The sequence below is a fragment of the Talpa europaea genome, assembly GCF_964194135.1.
Source record: "Talpa europaea genome assembly, chromosome: 10".
Taxonomy (NCBI): domain Eukaryota; kingdom Metazoa; phylum Chordata; class Mammalia; order Eulipotyphla; family Talpidae; genus Talpa; species Talpa europaea.
In genome coordinates, this window is record NC_140077.1 from 31,445,515 (window position 1) to 31,471,725 (window position 26,211).

A 26,211-nucleotide genomic window follows, 5' to 3' on the forward strand; every position below is an offset into this window, starting at 1 on the left:
TATAGGCACTTACATTTCTATCTATCAAATGCAGTAATTAGTAATGCACTTCAATAAGAAGTGTTTTCTTTAGAGGGTTCATGGCATTGGAAATTCCACCTTTGGAAAGGGTACTTTTCATGACAAAAGTAACAGTACAACAAAAAAAGATCGTGGTAGGAGGAAAACAGTCCAAATTTAACGGACACTTTCAACTTCTTTTGGCCTTTACATCAACTTTTATGTTAAAAATAAAGTTGGTAGAGAAGCTAGCTCACTTGCAAGGTTAAGTGGCTTTTATGCAATTGGCGAATCTTGCTCAGATAATGCATTTTTAAAGCGCAAAACCAAGAGCCACCAGTATCTTTCTGTGCAATCAGAAATTATTTTCTTCTAATTCAAATGGCAGCAGAGGAATTCTGGTATGCACACATGTGCACACACACACAATCATTATCAAGACATGACAAACTAAGCAGTATTCCAAACAGATGGTGATCCATAGGCTGTTTACAAAGGTAGAATACAAATAGATTAAACTTTCTCAGGTAGAAGGCAAAAGTGTATATTTCTCCATCTCTGCTGAATTTATTTATCTTCTTAAGGCTTTCACAGAAAGCACCACTTATGAACAAATAATTCAGTACCCAGAGTTTGACTGGAGACTTATGAATCAGGATTAAAGTCTTGATGCAGTTCATAAAAACCCAATAAAAAAAAGCATCAAAAACCACATTTAAAATAAAGCGGTCCATATATAAAGAATGAAGTGTTTTGAAGTTCCCAGCTTGTGTTCTACAGAGTACTGAAAAGTTTAGTATTTAGCAGCCTGTGAAGGTGTAGTGAGTAAAGAGTCTGAGAACCAAGTTAACACCCTTATTCTACTCTAACTCCACCCAGTCCTTGGGTGAAAATAGTTTTTGCATCTAGAATTTCTCCACTATTGTTTAGTTGTCAAATCTTTACATCTTGGGATTCCACCATCTTGGCAAGTGTCTTCTTGATTCGCAGAGCTGTGAGTCTGGAGGCTGGGTTATGGGCCCAGCATTCTGACATCAGCTTCAAAACTGCTCGCAGACACTGTGAAGTACAGAGAAAGCAGTGAGCAGGTAGTTTTGGCAACATTTACCAATCACCTCCTCAGGGGACTGACTTCCACTTACTTCATCACTGTTCCATCGATTAGACACAATTGGCCGCAAACGTTTGACACACACAACCTCACGCATATCTTCATATGATGGATCATTGGGCACCATGTTGTAATATGGCAATTGGTATTCTTCTACTATGCCTGCAGGGAGGGAGAAGACATGGTGGGCAAAAAAATGGTGGTTGGACAAAATACTTATTCAGCATCTCTTGCTAAACTATGAAAGTAAAACAGATTCTTATATAAAGAAGAAAATATTTATGGAGTGGATAATTGACTTTTAACAGTAAATCAGGGTCTCTATCAGGACTGTGGATATGCCAATATCACTTTAAAAAAGGCAAAGTGAAATGCTCATGAACCCTGAAGTTTTTTTTTGTTTTTTTTTTTTAAAGATTTACTTATTTTTATACAAGAGCGGAGGTACAGGCCAGAGATGTGGGAGGATGAGAGGATTTACCACAGCGGGGAGCAGAACAGGCAGACAACCGAAATACACCGCTGAGGGGAGCAGTGAGCGAAACAGGAGAGGTCTGCAACACCATGTGGGAATCTCCCTGGCCGGCCGGGAATCGAACCCATGCTGCAGAGGTTGCTGATAGCTTCACAGTTCTGCACTCAACCAGCTGCACCACTGGGGAGGCCCCTTACCCTAAAGTTTCATTACTTATGCAGATAATTTTCTACTAATGAGTATAATCTTATTTTTGTTTCTATTTTGCACTGGAGTGGAATGACAACATGATATATATTTTTTAAAGATTTATTTTTATTTATGCATGGAAGATCTAGGGTGTAGGCCAGAGGTGCAGGGTGTGAGAGGATTCAACAGAGACAGAATGGGGAGCTTCTAGAACAGGCAGATCTACTGAAATACACTGCCGAGGGGAGCAGTGGACAAGACAGGAGTTAACTCCCTGGTTGGGGATGGAACTCATGCTGCAGTGGCTGGTGATAGCTTGATAGTGCTGAGACTTTAATCCCTGCATCACAAGGGGTTATGACAATACGATATCATGACAATATGATATTCAGAAAAGAGAATTAAAAATGTTATCCTTAGAAAAGTTTGCCTGCAAGATTGTCTATAAAGAGTTCCCTACATGATTACAAAACTTTACCTATATATTAAGGGTAGCTCACTGTACACGACTATTTGTACAACACTATGGTTAATACTGAATACCTGCTTTCTTTCTAGGAACTTGGAATTTTGGTACATGCTAGGCAGAGGGTGCTCTAGTAAAATCTTTGGGGTCAAAGTCTCTAATGGATTTCCCTAGACGACAACATTTCACTTACTGTCCAAGACAGTTCATTGCCGGAGGAATTAAGTGAATCCTGAGTGACTCCACTGGGAGAGGACTTTTGGAAACTTGTACCTGATTTCCTCTAATGTTTCTCCATACACTTTTTCCTTTTGTTGATTTTGATTTGTACTGTTAATAAATCTCAGTTGTGAGGACAACTATACACTGATTCCTTTGAAGAAATCATAGAACCTGGGAGTGGTCTTGGGGATCCCTGCCTTATATGACATCAAATTATATAATTGTAGCTATTATTTTTTGAAAGAGGAGTACATAAACATAAACATAAACATACTTCCTAAACTCCTACCTCCTGTGATACAACGACGAGCCATTTCCCAAATGATGAGGCCAAAGCTATAGATGTCAGCCATTATGTAGGGCTGGAAATGGTTTTTATTCAGGCTTTCATCTAGTACTTCTGGAGCCATGTAGCGTTTGGTACCCACCCTGGTATTCAAGGGTATATCAACCTCATTTGTATCGCTGAAACAAAAGACAATGTCCAGGTTAGGGCTAAGAACAAGATACTTTTTTATTTTTGTCACATCTTGTAAAAGTCAGTCAGTTTCTTTATCTCTTCACATTCCCTATCAGAAATCCTTGGGGCCAGGGCCTCCCCTGGTGGCGCAGCGGTTGAGCACTGGGCTGTGAGGCTGCCTGCAGCCTCTGCAGCGCCGGTTCGTTCCCCAGCCGCTGGCGAGGGTCCCACAAAAAAAAAAAAAAAAAAAAAAAAAAAAAGAAATCCTTGGGGCCAGATATATTTTGAAATTTAGTATCTTTCATATTTTAGAAAAGTAATAGACCCTTTAAATATATGTTACATATAATACTCTCAGCAGGGTTTGGAGCATCACTGTGAATCACTCATTACTATGTTTGTAGTGAAAAACTAAATATGAATATTCATAATAAATACTTTTCATCAATTTAGGTCAATTTTTAATATTTTATTTTTGTTTTTGCATAGAACTGGGGTGTAGGTGAGAGGTGTGGGGGACAGGGAGGGGTGAGAGGACTCACCAGAAACAGAGTGGGGAGCAGAACAGGTGGATTTGCTGAATTACACTGCTGAGGGGGTAGTGGTCGAGATAGGAGAGGTCTGCTGCACCATGTGGGTCAGCTCCCTGGCTGAGGATTGAACTCAGGCTGTAGAGGTGATGGCTCTGAGACTTAATCCATAGGCCACCAGGGAGGCCCTAAGGTCAGGTTTATCAATAGGTCTAAGAAAGGACAATACTAAATATAAGAAAAAGTGTTAATTATGTGCCAGAATAAGTGAATATGAAAATTGAGAGGAATCACTTGCTTTTATCATCCTCATGTGACAAACTCAATTTTTGTGAATTAGGACTCATTTCCATCTTTACAGGTCCAAATAACTTAGTTCTGTAATGACTAATATACAGAATCATACTAACAATAATGAATGATGTCTACCTATTTTCCAATTTTTATACTAAATTCTAGAGTTATAAAATATGAATGTGCTATTGCTTTGTTTCCAGTTCTGGCAGGTTCTGAAAAGTACTCTGAAGTTAGAGATTAATATAATACATATTTTCTTATACTGCATCTGATAAATATTTGAGCCAATCAATAATAGTTGGTTAAAAAAAAACAACAACCAGGGTTCTAATACTGTTAACTACTAGGGAAGATTTTTTTTTTAATATTTGTTTTATTATGGACAAATACTTTTATTTTTATAAAGATTTATTTATTTATTTATGCATACAAGAATGGGGGTGCAGGCCAGAGGTGCAGGGGGTGAGAGGATTCACCAGAGAGAGAGTAGGGAGCAGAACAGGGGGATTTATTGAAATACACTGCTGAAGGGAGCAGTGGGCGAGACAGGAGTGGTCTACTGCACCATGTGGGTTAGCTCATAGGCCAGGGGATTGAACTCATGCTGCAGTGGCTGGTGAAAGCTTGACAGTTCTGAGACTTAACCCCTTGTACCACCAAGGAGGCCCTGAACAAGTACTTTTTTCTTTTTTCTTTTTTTTTTTTTTTTAAATAGAGGCATGTTTTATTTATTTATTTGTTTGTTTATACATGCACTGGGTACAGTCAGAAGCGCGGGAGGGTGAGAGAATTCACCAGAGGCAGAGCGGGGAGCAGAGCAGGCAGAGGGACCGAAGTACACTGCTGAGGGGAGCAGCGGGCGGCAGGAGAGGTCTGCGCGCCATGTGGGACCCTCCTCTGGTGGCCGGGGATCGAACCTGCGTCGCAGAGGCCGCGGGCAGCTTCGCAACCCAGCGCTCAACCGCTGCGCCACCGGGGAGGCCCTGAACAAGTACTTTTATTTGATGGTTTGAAATGAATTCTGAAATGTGGAAAAGCTGCTGTATTATAGATACATGAAAATAATTCTTACAGTTTTCCTAAAACTTTACTAATACCAACTGTTTAAAAATATTGACAATATTAAGTTGTGATGGAGAAATGGCATACTTATAGCCTGCTTTTGAGAATATAAATTGATTCACCCTTTCTGAAGGGGTAACTTGCAGCATGCCGTAACTTAGTATTATATACTCTTTATCCCTTCTCCAAGAATTCATCATGAAGAAAAACTTGCACAAGTGTCCAAGGGTATAATATAAAGGGGGTAAAAAACAATGTTCATTGTTAGGCATTTTCCTAATAACCGAGAAATTGCAGGTAATTTTTTTACACCCATCAGTTGGGTGATAGATGAAATATCCATATTATGGAAAACTTTGTATTAACACTTAAAAAAATCTACATAAATTGAAATAAAGGATATATAAGATAAATAAAAAGGGGGAAATCAAGAATTACATTGAATATGATATAATTTTTATTTAAAAAACAACACATAAAAACCACAACTATATTTATATAACTATGTAAAGTTACATAAATTCACGTTTGGAATTCCATTGTCCTGAATACAAATAGGGAAACAACTTCTGGAGCTTAAAATAATTTCAGAACAGTGGGCAAAGACCACTCACCTGTTGAATTTAACAGCAAGGCCAAGGTCAGCAATACAGCAACTTCCATTCTTCTTGATAAGGATGTTTTTGCTCTTTAGATCTCGATGAGCAATTGCAGGCTTTCCTTGGGTGCCATAAATTTCAGTGTGGAGATGGCACAGACCACAGGCAGCTGAATAAGCCAACTTGAGCAGGGCTCTCGTGTCTAGTGTGGCACATTTCAGGAAATCATAGAGAGATCCATTTTCATGGTAATCAGTAATCAAATAGAGCTGTGTCCAGGAACCTGTACCTTTAATGTCTGCTGCTATAAAACCTGTTCAAATTTAAAAGATGAGTTATCAGAAGAGGCTAAAAAGAATGACAGTTCATTTAAGGATATTGAGAATAATTTAGGTATCATTTACAGTAAATAAAAACTTAATTTACCTGACAAAAATCTCTTGAATGTGTTAAAACAGTTTTTATGCCTACATTTACAAATGTAACTTTACACTTCTACAGTAAGTTTAAAATACTTTTAATGATAATCATGAGAAGATAAAATGACAAGGGGAAAAGATCACATATACGTGGGGGAAAATTACCTACATGATTCTCTAAACATGAAAAGTTGTAAGGAGGAACGGAGAAAGGTTCTCAGTTTCAGAGTGCGAAGTGAACACTTCAGAATAATTAAAGGTGTCAACTAAGAGTCTGTTACTAAGTCAGCTGCCTTTTGCCCACCAATGCCTCATCTAATTCGCCTTTTCAGTCTTGCTGGCCGAGGGGTAGGTCCACAGCACTGGTCTCCGTTTCTTCTCTTTTTTCCCTCAGAAGGTGAGCATTGAGTTGAACAGTGTTCCCTCCCAATTCAGGTTCACCTGTCATTTTAAAGGTAACCTTATTTGGAAGTAGGGTCTTTGCAGATGTGATCACATCAGATGAGGTCACACTACATTAGGATGGCCTAATTCAATCACTTCTATCCTTTTAAGAAGAGTGAAATTTGGACATAGAGGAGGTCATGTGATGACACAAAGACAGGAGTGTTGTTTACAAGCCACAAAAAGCAAAAGATTGCTGACAATCAACAGAAGCCAGGAAAAGGCAGGGAAGACTCCTCCCCTAGAACCTTTAGGGAACATGGTCCTGCCAGTATCTTGATTTTAAATTTCCAGCCTCCAAAACTCTGGGAGAATAAGTTTCTGGTTTTAAGCCACCTAGTATGTGATAATTTGTTATAATCGCTTACTATATGCTCAGTCATGAACGGCAACGAGCTATGCATTCTACAGTAAAAGATAAACAGTTGCTGAAAAGAAGGTAGAAAAGCTAGGCATGCTTATGCATTCTAGTGATGAGATCATACCTAAGTTATTTTGCTAGCATGTAAACCAGGCGTGGATGATTTAAGCTTACAGAAGCAAAGGTACAGAGAGATAAGGGGACCCTAGAAAACTGATTAAATGACCTATGAAAGACTGACATTCATTAGTATATTAGCAAATCCAATAAACTAGCATTACTTCTAATTTGAAAGCCACCGCAGTTTCCTTGGTTGGGTAACAAAGAGGTTGGCTGGCATTGAGGACTGTATTTAACTTGTGTATTCTCTACTTGGTTTCAAAAAGCTCACATGGCAGGCTTCCACCTGCATCCCACCAACCTTAGCAACTGAATTGACTGAAATCAAATGTGTACCCACCAAGTATATTTTCATGGCGCATGAGCACAGTTTGATAGATTTCTGTTTCTCGAAACCAGCTAGCTTCTTCAGTGGTAAAAAACACTTTGACTGCCACTTTCTCACCACGCCATTTGCCCATCCACACTTCTCCATATCGACCTTTACCAACTTGCCGAACCATCTGAATCTGTTTGGCAATCGTTCGCTGAACCTTCAAAGAAAAAGGTGAAATGTTTTGAATGCTTGATGAAAGGAACCTATCTATTCAGACCTAGAAAGTAGTCTGATAGCCCATCTCATAAGAAAGGATGGTATATACAACAGACCACCTCAAATGTTAAAATTTATAATGTATTTTAAAGGAGATGAAACAATGTACAATATATTTTGAAATCACAAATTAATCTACGTGGCAGACTGTTTGCAAAAAGGGTCAAAATAACTTCCCTCCCAGCACAAACACCCTTGGGTTATCTCCACAGAGAAACTGGGCTTGGCTACATGACTTGCTTTGGGCAAGGACTGACCTGTTCCGTTGCTTCAGGCTACTCAACTTTGGAATGATTTATTATTTAACAAAATCTAAATGACAGTTAAAAATCTTTTAACTCAGTCTAAATCCCTACATGATTGGGCCTCTGCCTAACTCTCTAGCCTCAACATTCACTATAATCATCGACCCTAGTCCTCTTATTTACACTTTTTCAAGTTGTAGAACTCACTGAAGCTCATTTTTGTCTCAGAGTCTTTTTGTATGTGCAGTTCCCTTGAGGTTTTTTTTTTTAAGATCTATTTTTACAAATGCTGGGGTACAGGCCAGATGTGCGGGAGGGTGAGAGGATTCACCAGAGACAGAGTGGGGAACAGAACAGGCAGACTGATGAAATACACTACTGAGGGGAGCAGCTGGCCAGACAGGAGAGGTCTGCTGCGCCATGCGGGATTCTCGCTGGCTGGCCGGGATGGAACTCAGAGGCTGTGAACAGCTTCACAGTGCTCTGCTCAACCGCCTGGGCCACTAGGGAGGTCCAGGTATTGTTTTTCTCTGTTAACACCTTCATAACACCTATACTCAGTTGTTACATTTATCACAATTAAAAATTTTTTACTTAAATACATAGTTGTTTGAATTCCATTACCTCCACTCACAGACTACAGATACTTATTTGCAATGAATACAATAAGCATTTTCATTAATATTTATTGAATTAAAGATGTACACTGCCACCTTGCATTTTCAGAGGTGTTAGTGGCCAATGTACGTTAAAAAGAACACTAGAGTCCAGGTTGGAAATGCACCTAAAATGGGCTAGATTTTGTGCAATGACTTCCTTTATCACTACAGAATCCTTTTGCAATTTTTTTTAAAAGATTTTATTATTTATTTAGGGGGCCTCCCCGGTGGCGCAGCGGTTGAGCGCTGGTTGCGAAGCTGCCCGCAGCCTCTGCAGCACCGGTTCGATCCCTGGCTGCTCCCTGGCCACCGGAGGAGGGTCCCGCATGGCGCTCAGACCTCTCCCGCCACCAGCTGGTCCCCTCAGCAGTGTACTTTGGTCCTTCTGCCTGCTCTGCTCCCTGCTCTGGCTCTGGTGAATTCTCTCACCCTCCCGTGCTTCTGACTGTACCCAGTGCTTGTATAAACAAATAAATTAAAAAATCTTAAAAAAAAAAAAATTTTTTTATTATTTATTTATACAAGCACTGGGTGCAGTCAGAAGCACGGGAGAGTGAGAGAATTCACCAGAGTCAGAGCGGGGAGCAGAACAGGCAGAAGGACCGAGGTACACTGCTGAGGGGAGCAGCGGGCACAGCAGGAGAGGTCTGTGCATCATGTGGGACCCTTGCTGGTGGCTGGGGATTGAAATGCGCTGCAGAGGCTGTGGGCAGCTTCGCAGCCCAGTGCTCAACCACTGTGCCACCAGGGGAGGTGCCTCCTTTTGCAATTTTTTAAATTCACATATAATAAAACTCACTCTTTTTATAAACAGGTTAGCATTTTGACAAATGTATAGCCATGTAACTACTACCACTACAATTGAGATACAGGGCCTCCCTGTTGGCCTAGGGGTTAAGTCTCAGAACTATCACCACTATGGCCTGAGTTCCATGCCCAGCCAGGGAGCTATCCTACATATGGCACAGCAGAGCTCTCCTGTTTCTCCCACTGCTCCCCTTAGCAGTGTATTTTAGTAAATCCACCTATTCTGCTCCCTACTCTGTCTGTGTGAATACTCTCACTCCCCACACCTCTGGCCTACACTCCAGTTCTTCTACACACAAAATAAAATAAATAAATATAAAAAAAAAGGATACAGAACAATTTCACCACCCCTAAAAGTTCCTTGTTGTCTCTTTAAAGTCAATCCTTCCGGGCCCCACAAATTGTAGTTCAGTTTATTTTGGCGTTTTCTAATTTTCAATGTGCATAAATTTTGTTAAACTTATTCCAAAATGTTTCATGATTTGACATTGTTTTAAATAAAAGTGCCATAAAATTTTAATTCCTAATTGTTGCTACTGTGTATATATTCAATGGTTTTTGTACAACGACTTTATATTCTGCAATCCTAATTAACTCACTTCCTGGATGTTACAGATTTATGCTGTCATCCTTGAGATTTTCTATATAATTGTGTTGTTCATTTATAGAGACATTCATACTTTTATTTTTCCAATTCAGTTACAGAATTATTAAATTAGATGTAATTTTAAATTAGAGATCAAATGTATTTACTTTGACCAAATGTGGTTAAACTATTAAAAATCTAAATGGATATCTAATGTTTTTTGTAAGGGTCCTTTCAACCCCTAAATCTGAATATTTCCATACTTATAGTCTTCTGAGGATTACTTACAATTTCTCTTAAATTTATTTTCATGAAATGTGTATTGGTTATAAATAATATTATGTTAAGGCAAGTATCCTCTCTACGAAGATCTGGGGGAGATACTTTCCTTTGATTTCAGAGTCTGAAATACTCATACTTCTCCCAACCGGTTTAACCATTTAAATACAAGGAATCTCTTATCTGATTCCTCTTCAAGTTGGCAGTTAAAAACAAAATGTGCTAGCTAACTAACAAGTTACATGCCACACTTTGACCATATTTTCTTTTCTAACTTGCTTATAAATCTATTTTAATGGTCTATTCTTTGTTTCATATTTCTTATTTTTTTCTAATTTCACCTTGTATTAATACAGCCATCTTTCTAAATAAGATGGAAACTGTGCCTAGTAATGCTCCCTAATTTGAAATAATTATGCTGTCTCTTATCATAGGAGGACATGTTCTGTATCAACAAACCATTCCTGTTTATATGATATTTTATCTTACCAATAAAGGTAATCCAGATCCACTACCAGAACTTTGTGACTGGTCAATAAGGTCTTTTAATGATTCTCCAACTGGAATAAATGCTTCGTCTTGTTCCAAATCACGATTATAACGACGTCTGCTTGAGATGCTCTTGCAATAATGTCTTTTAAAAAAGCAGAGAATAACCTACATTAAAATTCTAAGACTATAAAATACTGAGGTAAGAAAAATCTTCTAAAAATTAAAAAAACAAAAAACAAAAAACAAATGAAGTTAACACCATGACCCTTCCTTCAGACAGGATCATATCCTAGTTAGTCTTCTCTAAGGTAACGTTTCCTCTGTTAAAATATATCCAGAAATGGAGTTTATGAGGTAGGGTTCTATATATTATGTTCAAATGGAAAGGTGTCCCTGGTGTATTAGCAAGTGATAAAACATGAAAAAATTGCATAAAGATGTGATTAGAGCTATAAATTTTATATTACTTGTTTATATAGCTTACATAAATGAAAATATATATATATATATTTGTCTAAAAAGAACAGAAAGGATAAATTGAAGATAATAGTTACTTCTGGGGGTTTAGGAACATTTACATTCAACTTTATGTATTTTCATTTGAATTTATAATATTTTGTATCAAAATGAATAGTGAATTTACTTTTGCATCAAAATGAACAATAAATATTTCCATTTTAAGAATATGAAAAAGAAAAGTTTTCTTAATTCATTTTGTATTTTTCAAGACTTTTATTTTAAAATTTTAAATTATGAAATATTTCAAGTACACAGGGAAAGATTAATAGGCACCCACGTGTAGACCACTTATATTTATAAACATTAACATTATATTTATTTTAGACATATTTTAAATAAACATTAGAAATATTTGAAGCTCTAGCCTTTTCTCTGATAATTTCTAAGAGGCAAGCACTATCATGAAAGAGGTCATCTCCTTCCTATCTCCATCTTCATACTTTCAGCATGAAAAAAAAAAAATTCACAAGCACTATCATTTTTTTACATTGATTTTATTTTTAATATTATTTTTTTTATATCATTGTCCATTTTTAAACAATATTTGCTTACCCCCACCCCCTCAGGTGTAGTCCCCATAGAGTTCCCTTCACCATTGCACCCGTGCACCATCACCTCAGTCCCCTGTGCTCCTCCCTCCCTTCCTCTGATGCCTCTCCCTCCTCCTCCCCTGCAGTATGTCTGATTTATAATTGTCCGTTTTTGCATAAGCACTACTATTTCTCTGGATACAAATTTATGTCAGTGCTGTATGTTGTGTCAATATTTTTATGCCTTGTTTTAAAAAATACTCATGTCTTACATATTTATCCTTGTTAAAAAAAAAAGTTAATTTTTACTGATACCAAGTTTTACATAGTTCTGTGACTCACTTCATTTTTACAAAATTCCTAAGAGGTAATACTATCATTTCCACTTTATAAACGAGGAGCCCAGAGAGTCATCATCTGTCCCATGGCCAATAGTTAGCTGGTCAACTGGTAAAGCTGGGATCTAAACCCAAAAGCCTACATCTGGAATCCATGATCTTACTCACTCTGCAGAGGAAATGATTTTTTTGGTGTCTAGTGTTCCTGTTACCAATTTGCTACAACTTATCCTGGCAGCCACATTTTAATTATTTACAAAAGTTTGTTAAATTGTGTCTCAAAAAAAAATTGTGCTTATCTCACATAAATGTATTAAATTTATACTTTCAATTTTATCAGTTATCATCAAATTGCTCTCCAAAATGAATTAATTTATACTTTCACCAAAAGCATATTATTACAACATTCATTTCTCCACATACCAGCCCAAATTTGGAAGTGTTGTATTTTTAGTCTTTGGCGAACGTTATAGCTATGTAGTGACTTGTTTTCATTTGCTTCTCCCTCATTATTAGGGAGGTTTGTAATTTTTTTATTTACAGTTCAACTTCTTTTCTGTGAACTGCCTGGTGATACTTTTTGCGCAATATTCAAGTGGATAATCTTTCCCCTACTTTTAAATATATATTTTTATGCCCTGTTTAAGAACCCTTCCCAACCCTAAAGTCATAAACACGTTTTCTTTTCTAGGTTTTAAAATTTTGATTCATTTATTCTTTTAATCCATTTTGAACTTATAGTATAGAAATTAGGGAATCAAATTAGATTGCTTTCCTATGGACAGCCCCATCTACTTAACCATTTTGTGATTTTTAAATATTTATATGGGTGTTTTACTTAAATGGTTTAAAATTCAAAGGGCACAAAGGGTGTAGAGTGAAAATGTTCCTCCATCCTTCTCCCTAAATCATGAAGTGCATTTTTCTAGAAGGAACCTGGAATTAGGACTATTTACAGGGCTTGGGGTAATCTTCTAGAGAACATTTATATTCAAACAAAAATATGTATGTTGATATTCATGTCCACTTTTTAAAAATTTCCTTCCAGAAATGGTAGTAGACGATACATAATGTTCTGCATCTTACTGAGCAATAAATACATCTAAGGGATCATTCCATAGCAGTAAATAAAGAGCCTTCTTTTCTTTAATGGCTAAGGAACAGTTCATTATATTGTTGTGAACCACTCCCTACCAGTAACATTTAGATTGTTTCTAGTTTTATTTCATACAAAGCTGAATGACTGGTCCCTTTTTTGGCGTATTTCTAGTATAAACTGCTGCAAGTTAGAACTGAATTTGGAGTTTTGATGGAATGCTCTACTGACTTCCTTGTCTCTCCACCATTAGATGAGAGTGCTCATTTTCCACATGCTCTCATCCACACTCCTGTGGTTATTTTTATAACTTTATATTTTTATGGAAGTTCTATATTCCTGTTTTTAAAAGTTACATAGACATGGTATTTGACAAGCTCTATAAGAGTCAAAGAAAAAAATATAGAAATTTCATATCAGAAATTTTATGTGATCCAGAATGAAGGGAGCTGATGGTCAGAGAGGAGATTTTAAGGAATCTATTGATTTTGAAGGTTGGTATCATGTATATAAATCAGAATCAAGAAGAATACAAAAATTACAGATTTTTCTAAACTCAAAGAGAATAGTCATCAGAAAAAAAGTAAAACAAGGTATTAAAGTACATAAGAGACTAAATATGTATAAAGATACAGCCCTCAACTTCAGTCTTATCTTTTTATGGTTTGCTATGGGCAGCAAATCGTATCTTATAAAAAAAATTCAGCTAACATTGTAGATACGCCAAACTACTAATCTCATTTTTGTTCTTTCCAGAGAATATACTTTTAGCCTTCTGCTAGGGAGATGATAGGAAAGTCACATGATTATTCAGAACAGAAGTAGGGATATCTCAACGTCTATGGAATCTGGTGTAAGAAATGATCTCATCTCCTGGTGTACACGTGCTTGTTTAGTTTCCTTCCATAATGCAGTAGGGCTAAGCTGTATGACCAAAATAACGTGGCATAGTAGTGTGACTTCCATAAACAGCGCTGCAGTCTCTACTTTCATCTCCTGCATCACTCAATCTGAGGGGAAGCCAGGCTTCATGCTATGAGGACATTCTAACAAGGAGTTCTGCAGAAAGACTCATGTGAGGGGAACTAATGTCTCCTGCCAACCTGTAAGTCTTGGAAGTGAGCACCTTGGAAGGGCAATCTGCCAGTTAAAGTCAAGTCTTCTGGGGAACACAGTCTTTGTTGACAACTGACTGGAAACTCATGAAAGATCCTGAGTCACCCAAGCAAGTCCCCCTTGAAAATTCCTGATCCACAGAAACAACAAGATATTATAATTGCTGTTTGAAGCCACTCAGCTGGGAAGGTATTTCTTTATTTTATTTCTTTATTTTATTTTACATAATTCTTACATCATTTTTCATTTTTGCACAACGTATGCATTTTCTTTTTTTTTTAATGTTTTTTTTTTTTTTTAATAGAGGCATGTTTTATTTATTTGTTTGTTTGTTTTTGTTTATACATGCACTGGGTACAGTCAGAAGCGCGGGAGGGTGAGAGAATTCACCAGAGCCAGAGCGGGGAGCAGAGCAGGCAGAAAGACTGAAGCACACTGCTGAGGGGAGCAGCGGGCGGCAGGAGAGGTCTGCGTGCCATGTGGGACCCTCCTCAGGTGGCCGGGGAGCAGCCGGGGATTGAACCGGCGCCGCAGAGGTCGCCGGCAGCTTCGCAACCCAGCACTCAACCACTGCGCCACCGGGGAGGCCCTGCATTTTCATTTTGATTATATTCCCCATACAATTCCCACTCCCCCTTATTATGACCCTAATCCCTCCTCTTGGGGAAGTATTTCTTAATGCAGCATTAGATAACTATCAGTGCATCTGATTTTCTAAAAACAGACTTTAATCCTCTTGGTTTTACTGCCACCCTTAACTTCACTTCCAGAGATAACTGTTACTGCCAATTCCTGAGCTTCTTGGGGAATTATATAAGTTGGTTGCTCTATGGCTTTCTCAAATTTAGCCTAGGATTCAGATTTTTAGGTATGCAAAGTCACTACTAATCGTTCCCATGGTTCACACATTTCAAATTTTTTACTGTCATTTTATCTCCTATTTTCCTTGTCCTAACTGGACAAAGAAGTTAAAAGCTATTGTTTTAGTGAGGGAAGCAAAAATGAGTACGTTTGCTTAATTAGCCTCTTTATTTAAAAGATCTGCTAACCAAACATTCTAGAGACACACCTATTTCTTTTGAGATAAATCATGTGGGGTTTTTGCCTATTTTCCCAATGAGTTACTAGATTTTTTTCCTTTTTTCATTACAGAAGCTTCATAGTCAAGCTCTACATAATTCAAGAAATTAGCTCTTTATATGTAATATGAGTTAACCATATTTTTCAGCAGTAGTGTGTCTTCTGAGCTCTTATGGTAGTTGCTGCCCCATAGTCAAGTTTCATTTTTACATAGTGGTAATTCACACAACCAAATTTTTATTTTTTTTTGTTTTTTGTTTTTTAAAATTTATTTATTTAATTTCCCCCCTAAGATTTATTTATTTATTTATTTAGACAAGCACTGGGTACAGTCAGAAGCACGGGAGGGTGAGAGAATTCACCAGAGCCAGAGCGGGGAGCAGAGCAGGCAGAAGGACCGAAGTACACTGCTGAGGGGAGCAGCGGGCGGCAGGAGAGGTCTGCACGCCATGCGGGACCCTCCTCCAGTGGCAGGGGAGCAGCAGGGGAGCAGCCAGGGAATTGAACCGGCACCGCAGAGGCTCCGGGCAGCTTCGCAACCCAGCGCTCAACCGCTGCGCCACCGGGGAGGCCCCAAATTTTTATTTTTAAAGTTTTTTTGTTTTAGGTTTTTTTTTTTTTTTTTTTAAAAAGACTTACTTATTTATTTATATAAGCACTGGGTATAGTCAGAAGCGCGGGAGGGTGAGAGAATTCACCAGAGCCAGAGCGGGGAGCACAGCAGGCAGAAGGACCGAAGTACACTGCTGAGGGGAGCAGCGGGCGGCAGGAGAGGTTTGCGCACCATGTGGGACCCTCCTCCAGTGGCAGGGGAGCAGCCGGGGAGCGAACCTGCGCTGCAGAGGCTGCGGGCAGCTTCGAAACCCAGCGCTCAACCACTAAGCCACCGGGGAGGCCCTATTTTAGGTTTTGTTTCATACTAAGAAAGGTCTTCCACGTGTCCAGATTGTTTCAAAAAATTCTTCATGGTCTGCTCTAGTACTTAAGCCATTTCATACATATCATTTCATTTAATGTATAAAATTTATAAATAGTTCCAATCTGGCTAAAATTTATTTCAGTGTAGGGAAATCCGTTTTTCTTGGAAAATCCGTTTTTCTTCAATGATCTGAAATGTTACCTTTGTCATATACTAAATCTCTTTATACAGTGGGGCCCATTTATACATGCAGTACTCTGTTTCACTGATCCATCTATCCAAACGCCACTAAGATAGTTTTATCATTGAAGTTTAAGTCCTGTCTCCTTTTATTTCACTTCTCTTTGCTAGCTGTCTTCTGAAATCATGATTAAATGTGAATAATTCTGAAGTCCCAAGTAACTAAAGAATAATAACATAGTTGGTTTCTTGGAATAAATCATAAGTTTTCAGATATAAAGTTCAATATTCCCTAAGTTACAAAATCATAAGTACTAATGAACACAGAAGAATTATAAAGTTGTGTTCAATTAATTGACTGGTTGAAGGGTCCTCTTTTCCTTTAAGAAAACTATAATTTAGGGCCTCCCTGGTGGCGCAGCGGTTAAGCACTGGGTTGCGAAGCTGCCCGCAGTCTCTGCGGGCAGCTTCATGATTGGGGCCCCCTCATGGCGCGCTAGACCTCTCCTGCTGCCCGCTGCTCCCCTCAGCAGTGTACTTCGGTCCTTCTGCCTGTTCTGCATCCTGCTCTGACTCTGGTGAATTCTCTCACCCTCCCGTGCTTCTGATTGTACCCAGTGCTTGTATAAACAAACAAACAAACAAACAAACAAATAAATAAATCTTTAAAAACAAAAAACTATAATTTAGTTACATAAAAGAGAAATAACGCAAGTTAATGATTTCTAAATTACATTCCATAGCCAATGGTTTCTGTCACTGGCTTTAAGAACAACTGTTTGCAGCTAACATAATATTTATGTTCTTACTTGTAACAAAAGCAGCTGGAGAAGATGATCATAGCAATTATGCAGACAGCCATAGAAATGAGCACGACCAGCCACCGAATGCTGCCATCAAAAAATGGACCTGACAATGGGAATAAACAACGAAATAAACATATTAGCTTTTATTAAAACAAAAAAACAATTTGTGGTATTGAATTCCAGAGAGCTTGCTTATTGTTAAAACCAGACAAAATATTTTACGGAGAATCCTGATCACACTTTTCTTGGCTAACTTACCTATAACAACAGGGGGCAGTGTAGGTTGTAAATACTGGTTACATAAATTGGTCCGACAACATTCTATTGTCCGGCGTAGCTGAGCTTTGGGTGAATCCTAGTGAAGGACAGTGATACGATTAGAATAGTTTGATATAGTAAGTTGATAATAAATTTTTAAGGAATTAATAAAATACAATTTCTAATTCAGTGAGTCAAAAGGATGTACAAACTATAATTTAATTACAGATTGAATTTCTTTTTTTTTTAAAGATTTATTTTTTATTTATACAATAGGGTACAGGCCAGAGGCGCCAGAGCATGAGAGGATTCACCAGAGACAGAGTAGGGGGCAGAACAGGCAGAAGGACAGAAATACACTGCTGAAGGGAGCAGCGGTCGAGACAGGAGAGTCTGCCCCACCATGTGGGAAACTCCCTGTCTGGCTGGGAATCGAACCCACACTGCAGAGGCTGCGGACAGCTTCACAGTGCAGCGCTCAACCTGCTGCGCCACTGCGGAGGACTACAGATTACATTTCATAAGCATTTTTCACCAAAACATTTAGCCTATCTTGATATTTTACTAACGATTCATTTGTTTTTAGTTCAAAAGTAAATTACTCAAATCATGAGCTCTTTTCCTAAAAAAATTTTTTTATTACAATGATAAACAGTAGGGATGAATGAGATATAAGCGCAGACTAAAATGGAAGCTATCCTATCAAATAAAAGACAAGATAGAAAAGGTAGCTGAGTAGGTAGAAGATACTATAAATTCTCCAGTTAGCAACTGTTTTTTTTTTTAAGATTTATTTATTTATTTATACTAGAACTGGGGTACAGGCCAGACGCGCGGGACAGTGAAAGTATTCACCAGAGACAGAGTGGGAAACATAACAGGCAGACTGACGAAATACACTGCTGAGGGGAGCAGCATACGAGACAGGGGAGGTCTACCGCGCCATGTGGGACCCTGGCCGGCTGGCCGGGATCGAACCAATGCTGCAGAGGCTGTGGACAGCTTCACAGTGCTGTGCTCAACCACCTACGCCACCAGGGGAGGCCCCTAGCAACTATGTTTAAACTGATGAACTCAAAGTGGAAGCAAGTTGCAAGCATATTTGGTGAGGAAAAGGGCAAGACATAGAAACAATATTCTTAAAAAACTTTTTACAGACCACCAACCAGATATTCATCAGAAAACGAGTAGAGAAAGACTAATTATAGGAACAAATATGAGCAATTATGCGTGAAATTTTATTTGACTAACAATACAGTATTTGACAACTTCTTCACTTGAACGCTGACATTTCAACACTGGGTCAGTAATAAGATATTTTGCACACATAAACAAAAAGGTGATTAGTGGAAATAGTTCATTATACAATGTCCCATAATTGTTTAAAGATCTTCTAAATCTTATGCTGAAACTCCCATAATGATCCTATTATCAAGAATTATTTTCAGTGATCTAGCAATCCAATTGAAAGCAAAAACCTGAAAACCATCTAGCATACAAAACTGCTATCCTCACATTCTCCACACTAATACTTGGATTTCTAACTACAACACTGTTTGGAAACATGAGGTTTTAAATCTTAGGCCTTCCTTCTATAAACTGTGAGAAGGGTGGTTGTGAAAAAGGAAGGAAAAGAGGAACTGCTTGAGAAGCCCTGTTTCAGGCAGATCAACATTAAGCACTAGGACCCGTGGAAGTTTAGAATCCATAAAATGATTCCCCTAAAGCTATCCATGTGCTGATGTGATCCCTGGGTACCCAGGAATATGCATAGTTCAACTTAAAAGACTGCTCTGTTATATCAATATAATAAAGCTGACCTTTATTAAGTCCCCATTGAGTGTCAGCTGTGCTGAACTTTTTACATATATGCTATCCCATTTGAACTCTACAATTCCTGTACAAATGAGAAAACCACCAAAAGAGTCAATTTCCTTGCCCAAAGTTTCACAGCTTACTAGCTGGGATATGGATCTTTAACAGACAGTCAAGCTTAACAACGATCATCTCGGTGAATTTAGTTTGGGACATGCCTCATTTAGGAGGCCTGCAAAACAGTGGGTACTGCTGCTAAGCTAATTTTACTACTCATAGCTCTTTCTTCAATTATTTTAAGTGATTAAAATGACACTTAAGTGACAAATGAGAGAAAAGGACTAATTCTGATATGATGAAATTTATCATAGACAAGTATATGACAATTGTATAATAAAACATATCCCATTCCCATGTGTAAGAAATTAACAGTAAAGAGTGGAAGAGAGGTGGCTTTGCAGTATCATGAGTTAAAAAGATGGAGATTTTAGCTGACTGAGAGCTCCAAGAATATGGTATGACAAATACCTAACGTGAGATTTGGCCGTGTTTAGAAAGAGACAGTTATTCTGTTTTTCTAGTCAGACATGACTCAACGCACATATTATACCAAGAAAGGGGAAGGTGAGTAACTCTAAAGCTGATCATATAAGGAATAGCTGAAGTCATTGTGAACTATTATTTCCACTGAGTATAGACTAGATAGTGTGCGCAGGAAAGCAATATCAAATAAAAACACATTTCCTATAGAATAATGGGCCATCATATTAAACAGGGACTAGATTTGTTCTCTGTGTTCTAAAGTGATAGAGAAGAAGATAGGCTTTCAGTCACTGGCAGGAAAAGCATTCTAGGATCAGGTCAGGTCATTACTAGAGATGAAATAGGTGGTCTCAGGGAATAACAGTCCCTATAACTAGAGGTATGGCACTCAGAAGGGAAGCACTGTATGTGTAAGAATTTCAAACACTGGCCAAGAGGTTGAAATATGTAAACTTTAGAGCTTTTATCAACCCTGAGAATTTCTTAAAATTCTTAGTAATTTTTTAAAATAGCTAAGGCTTAAATTTGTAAATAAATCTTCCTATCTAGAGTTGTTTTTCTAAAATACTGAAAGGATCCTGTAGGGCAAAATTACTGAACGAATATTTGAAGAGATTAGGTTTATAACCCAGTGCTGCCAGGATGTTCATAAGCTGATTTCTTTGCTAATGCAAGGAGTTAAAATAACCTCACTGAGATCTCCTTACAAGGCGTTAACATGCTTCTAAGTTGTCCACAGTGATACAAGGGTTTGCCCATCACCTTAATGTCTTTTCAGACAATCTTATAATCCACAAAGAAGTGTGACAGTATCATTCCTTGTAGTTATGACAATATGGAAACAGATTATTTAAAACTTCTTTTTAGGGCCTCCCTGGTGGCGCAGCAGTTGAGCTCTGGGTTGCGAAGCTGCCCGCAGCCCCTGCAGCGCTGGTTCGATCCCCGGCCACCAGGTGAGGGTCCCACATGGCACAGCAGACCTCTCCTGCCGCGCCTGCTGCTCCCCTCAGCAGTGCATTTCGTCAGTCTGCCTGTTCTGCTCTCCCCTCTGGCTCTGGTGAATTCTCTTACCCTCCCGCGCTTCTGACTGTACCCAGTGCTTGTATAAATAAATAAACCATTAAAACTTCTTTTAAAAGTAAATAATCTGGGGCTTCAATGACCACAATCATATCACTTCAAGTAAGAACTAAGTTTCCTCCAATATATTTGCTTACAAGAACATATAGCAATGTATAGCCCATGCACACTTCTCCTAGAGGAAATTAATGCTTTTCATGTGAGACCTCCCTTTTTTTATTAAATAGGTCCCAAGTTAGATCGTACCTTACACTGAAAATCAGATCCTTCATATTTCATACACCCTGAAGCTAATGTGGTTTCTCCTTGGTCATCTTCTTCTATGATGGCAAAGCAATGGCCATTCGTTCTAAAAGAAAAAAACAAAAACAAAAAACAAACAATAAACCAAAAATCAGAACTTTACATAAAAATGTACTCATTAAATCTGAGTTTGAGTTTGACCAGGTCCTGATGACATGTAATTTACTGGCAAAACAAAATGGGTTTTAAAGCAATGAAAGTTGTCACATCTTAACTAAAACCTAAAGGTCCAAAGAGAATTTGAGGTCAGGTGCAAAAGGATTTCTGTTATGAAAGTTCTCCAAATATGAATTATTATGTAATTTTTCTTTGCTAATCATAGACATGTGATCACAGAGAGTGGCTTTACAAAATTCTATAAAATAATCTTTTTTTCTTACAGCATCCCTTATACTTCCTTTTACCCTTTCTCCCTCTAAACTTCAGAAACATCATTATTTATTAATGATGACTAGTTTTGGTATTTTTACTTTGTAAAACTATCCATTGCACAAATGTTCAATATTTGTCTTTGTCATTGGTAAGAAAGTAGCAACATTAAATAAATATTACAATATAATTCATATATATGTAATATTTCAACCAGTTTAGAATTACAAGCCACTGGGTGAATTTTCATAGTTTCTTTTTGGTAATATCTAAGTTTTCTACAATGAGAAATATCAATAATTTTATAATAGAAACATCACGAAATAAGCTCAAAATGCTGGGCAAATACCAGATTTCTTTTATTTACTTTCATTTAATGGTAATAAATGTTCCTGTATACAGAACACTGGCTCTTTGAAAAGATACCACATAAAGCTAAAGAAAAAGACAATGTAAACAATTCTTAAAATAGCACTAAATGCAACCCTATTCTCATAACTTTAAGAAGGACTACATAAAATACTTACATGCACGTGTTATTAATAGCATCATCCGGGCAATGTCCTGAGCAATAGCACTTTAAAAAAGGCAAGGTATCTTCTGGTGCTAAGGTTACTCCATTTTCTGACTTTTTCTGGTCAGAGTCTGATTTCATTCCAGTACCATGGAGCATACTATCTAGATTCTGCCCTGTATTCAAATATGAAATTTGTAAATAAACCATGTATGAAAAGCTAATACTTTTATTTCAATTTTCAATGAGGAAACATTTCTGAGTTTTCTTATAGTAATTAAAGCTAAGTATGTCTTCTATTAAAAATAAGTCTCATTAATGCAATTAACAGACATTAATAACCTATTATGCACTGAATTACTGTCCCAAATACTGTGGAATATATGGGGATAAAAATGTCATATTCTGCACTAGTGAAAGACAACAAGAGTGGCATAATGTAGAATATGGTCATAACTTGTAAGACAGGTATAAAAAGGAAAGCAATTTCAGGGAAGGCTAAGAGTGCTTCCAGTCATTAAAAAATAAACAAATTATGGTTATTAAATTCTTTGGTTCAAACTTGTGCCCAGCTTAAAAACTAAGTCCTTTATTTGTGCCCCTATATGGAAGTGGAATAACTAAGCATCTTTGCTTTGGGTTTGAATTGCTTAAGTAAGGGAATTGTGAGAGCATGGGGACTAATCATATTATCCGGTGCCTTTTATCTCAAGGTCATTGGTTCAAATCCAGACTATGCTGCCAAAAACTGAAGGTTACTATAGGTCAGTAGTTTAGCTTATGGGAATAGAACTATATTCTTGCACTAGAGGATAGTAGCTTTAAATGATAGAGATTGTCATATTTGGTACCGACAGAACAAAACTAACAATGCTTTCAGTAATTGATTCCTCCGTCTTATTCAGGTGACTAGATTATTCCTTGTAGGGTTGATCTTGAGTGAACAAAGTGTAGAAACAAAGTAAGGAAACAGAAAAGGTATGAAATATTAAGAGAAACTGCAAAGTAAAACAGACAAAAGAAAAAAAAAAAACCATGGCTTCATTCATGTGGAAGATAAAGAAACAAAGCAAATGCACACACAAAACAAAACAAAACAAAACAGAACACAAAACTGTAATTTCTGATAACAGAATTGGTGATTACCAGAAAGGAAGAAGATTTGGGGGTAGAGGGATGGGGTCAATTACATGGTGGTAGACAGAAACCAGAGTTTCAATGATATTATAATGTAATACATAGAGATGTCAAAATACAAGGTTACTCACCTGAAACTTATATCATTATAAACCTGTATTACCTCATTTTTAAGAAGAAATTACTAAAATAAGAGTGCTTAAATGAACATTCATTTACCTTGAATATGCGAAATGATGAACAGATAGGCTCCCAATAATCTAATATAAATATGTAGTTGAGTCATTGTTCAATTTTAACGTTTCCTGTACACTGTGGCCTTTAATAACTGATTTTACTACGTCACTAATTAAAATGACTTTTATTCAATGGGATTTTCTTGTAAAAGTTCTCAATCACTTGACAATGACTCCAACTTCTACTGCTTTCTCCTGACTTCTGAAAGAAAAAAAAAAATCAAAAAGGTAATAATATAATAAAATTTAAATGCTATCAAAAACAAAGAAAAACAAGTACTCAAACATACTTTTAAGCATAGTAATACATTTTTAAAGATTAAAGCTAAGCTTGTTTTTATAAAGGCACTATAATTCAAAAGCTTCCAGTAATAGGTTGCAACCTCTACAGACCTTAGCTTATCAATCATCTGTAAAAGTTCACTAACTAATCTCAAGTGTTTTCTGGCTCCTCTAAAATAATTATTTTATTACAATCAAGAAAATTTCTAAATATATTCAGAAAACAGGAGACGCTGATATTAAAATACAAAGCTATTCATGAATAATCCTTCAAGCCCTAGTAGATGTGATGAAAACACCATAAATCTTTCTAAAAAATAATTTATTCTATAAGTAGAAGAGAAAGCTTACCTCAAATTTAAATATGCCGTCTGCTTTGTCATTAAAGCAAAACCAATAGAAAGCTACACTTTCCTAATATTTTAGGTCTCACTTCATTAGTATAAAACTGAGCTTTAATATGGATGATGTGATTCCTAACCTCTCCAGTAAGGTTTGACAAATATAAAATAATTAAACTGGTGGTAGGGGAAAAAAATCAATTTGGTAACAGTCAAACCAATTGTCCCCACTGTCCATCCTATTGCATCAAGTAATCTGATCTGACTGCAGCTTGAACTATTCCTGAAAGAAAATTATTTAACTTATTTATGACATAATTACCAGCATGATTTCTACCATAAATAACCTATTTTATTTTATCTAGGAATACCTAAGCATTTTTCACTTTAATTAGTTCTCCGAAGACATTTATAGTATTGAGCAAATTAAACTGCTTCCTACCTACATCATGCTGGAAAAGATGTTAAGTCTAAAATAATTATAGAATAACACACCTGCAAAGTGACAAGAGTATTTCTTCAGGAAATTCATTTCTTAAAAATGTATACAATTCTAGGGATACTTGTTCCAGGTTTCAAATTCAAAAGAAGTTTCTAGTATATTTCCAACCCTGATCTCTTCCCTTATTTCTATTTGCCTATTAAATATCCCTACTAGGATTACACTCCATCTGTCTTAAATCAAACTCATTAACTTTCCTTCTTGCTCCTCTAGACCTGTTCCTCCTCTTCCATTTGCTACTGCAGTGAAAGAGACACCATCTCTCAAGTCATGCACACCAAACCCTCTGACATCATTTCTACCTCCAGTTCTAGCTCTCACACCCTCTTCATATTTCCACTAATTTAATCATTCACTTACTAATTCACCACCAGCATTTTCTGAATATACATTACATATCAGTGACAAGGTGCTAGAGACAAGTATGAATATGATGGCTTTTGCTGGAGATGTCTAGAGAAAAATGATCATGATTGGTTCCATCTTTCAGTATTTCTTCACCAATTTATTTAAAGCTAATCTGTGGTCTTGTCTCACTAGAGGTTCAACCAAGGCATCCTGCAGAGAAGGCAATGAGATGCTAAGTACCTGCCTCAGTCACAATCCCTCCCTTTCAGGGGGATGGGATTATGTGATTCCTTCCACATCAACATGTCACTCTGCTACTCTAATCACAAATTCAAGTCCTGGATCTGCCTTAAATAAACAACCTAATCTCTTTCAAAGAATTTCCTTATCTGCAAAACTAGAATTATACTCTAAACCCAACCCACAATAATTTTGAAAATTAAATGAGATCATAAATAACCAAGATCATAATAACCAAGACATCTATGTGCCAGCACCAGTACTGAAATACATTAATTTAGCATATCATCACGACATAGATAGTACAACTATTACTTTAATATTACAGATGAGGAAACTGAAGCAAGTTAGGTTTAAAGAATTTATCAAAGATGACTCAGTTGGTAAGTGGCAGGGCTGTAATTCAAATCAAGGAGATCTAATTTCAGAGTCCTACCCTATACTACCCTACAGAATAATATATGTAGATTATATAATGTGAAATATATATTACAAAATATTTGGGAGAACCCTTTACAGAGTAGGTGCTCAATAAAGGTTTATAGCACACTTGCCAACCTGGCACAGGAAGTACATAACAGGTGTTAACCATGACAATCCATCTGCAAGAAATTTTTACAGACTAAAGAACCTGTGATCATTTGTATGGAGAATAGCTATCAACCAACGGAAGACTGAAGTAAAATGGCTTCAAATGCCTCATTTGTAATCTCACAATGGAAACTCCTAATTTTTAAAAAGTTAGGTTTTAGCTGACTAGAATTTGCCCTAGGTACTTAGCTAAGTCATGAAGACAATCTTACCAAGCATTGACAGAAACACAAAACTATAATCAAAGAGGGTAACCATTTACTTTATTCATCCCACCTGGATAGGACTTACACACTTTGGAGAAATGACTACATTGAGATACAATAGAAGGAAGCAGGGGTCTTTGCAAGAGTATTAAAGGAACAAAGCCTGAATGCACCTCTGTAAAGGACATGACAGGCACAACAGAAACAAGTCTAGACTAATTAAATGATTCATCAGATTTCTAACTCTAAAGTCCCGTGTGAACAATGTTCTTGCCATTGAATACTAATTTATTCTCTAAAATTTATAAGGTACTTGTTATATGAATGATTCTCTATTAGACACTGAGAATACAGTGATGAAAGCAAAACAGATCCAGTCTTAACAGCATTCAGTCATTAAACAGGACAATTAAGATATCCAGACATTGAACAAGACCATATAAATGA

At 37.1% G+C, this 26,211-nt stretch overlaps 1 protein-coding gene across 3 annotated transcripts; it reads right to left on the reverse strand.

Annotated features, from left to right (window-relative positions):
• Positions 1 to 808: 808 nt before the first annotated feature.
• On the reverse strand, positions 809 to 23,530 carry BMPR1A (bone morphogenetic protein receptor type 1A). Of its 3 annotated transcripts, none has more exons than XM_084246110.1 (11): positions 23,238 to 23,530; positions 21,895 to 22,057; positions 20,942 to 21,044; positions 17,258 to 17,354; positions 17,003 to 17,102; positions 10,413 to 10,557; positions 7,096 to 7,282; positions 5,427 to 5,724; positions 2,753 to 2,928; positions 1,143 to 1,273; positions 809 to 1,059 (listed from the first exon to the last, which is right to left on the reverse strand). In XM_084246110.1, exons 1-11 carry the CDS (start codon positions 23,302 to 23,304, stop codon positions 934 to 936), a joined length of 1,593 nt encoding a protein of 530 aa, XP_084102236.1. In that variant the 5' UTR covers positions 23,305 to 23,530; the 3' UTR covers positions 809 to 933. The 3 variants fall into 3 exon arrangements, with proteins under 3 accessions (XP_084102236.1, XP_084102235.1, XP_084102237.1); XM_084246109.1 differs by having other exon boundaries at positions 7,096 to 7,288; XM_084246111.1 differs by lacking the exons at positions 10,413 to 10,557; positions 17,003 to 17,102; positions 17,258 to 17,354 and having other exon boundaries at positions 7,096 to 7,288.
• Between the last annotated feature and the right edge of the window lie 2,681 nt (positions 23,531 to 26,211).

Excerpts from the sequence above, each read along its gene's own strand:
- BMPR1A (XM_084246109.1), bottom strand. The coding sequence starts at position 23,304 with ATGACTCAACTACATATTTATATTAGATTATTGGGAGCCTATCTGTTC. Across the intron at positions 17,355-20,941 it reads GATCTGATTTTCAGTGTAAG|GATTCACCCAAAGCTCAGCT; the intron begins GTACGATCTAAC and ends GTCCTTCACTAG. Across the intron at positions 17,103-17,257 it reads ACTGCCCCCTGTTGTTATAG|GTCCATTTTTTGATGGCAGC; the intron begins GTAAGTTAGCCA and ends TCCCATTGTCAG.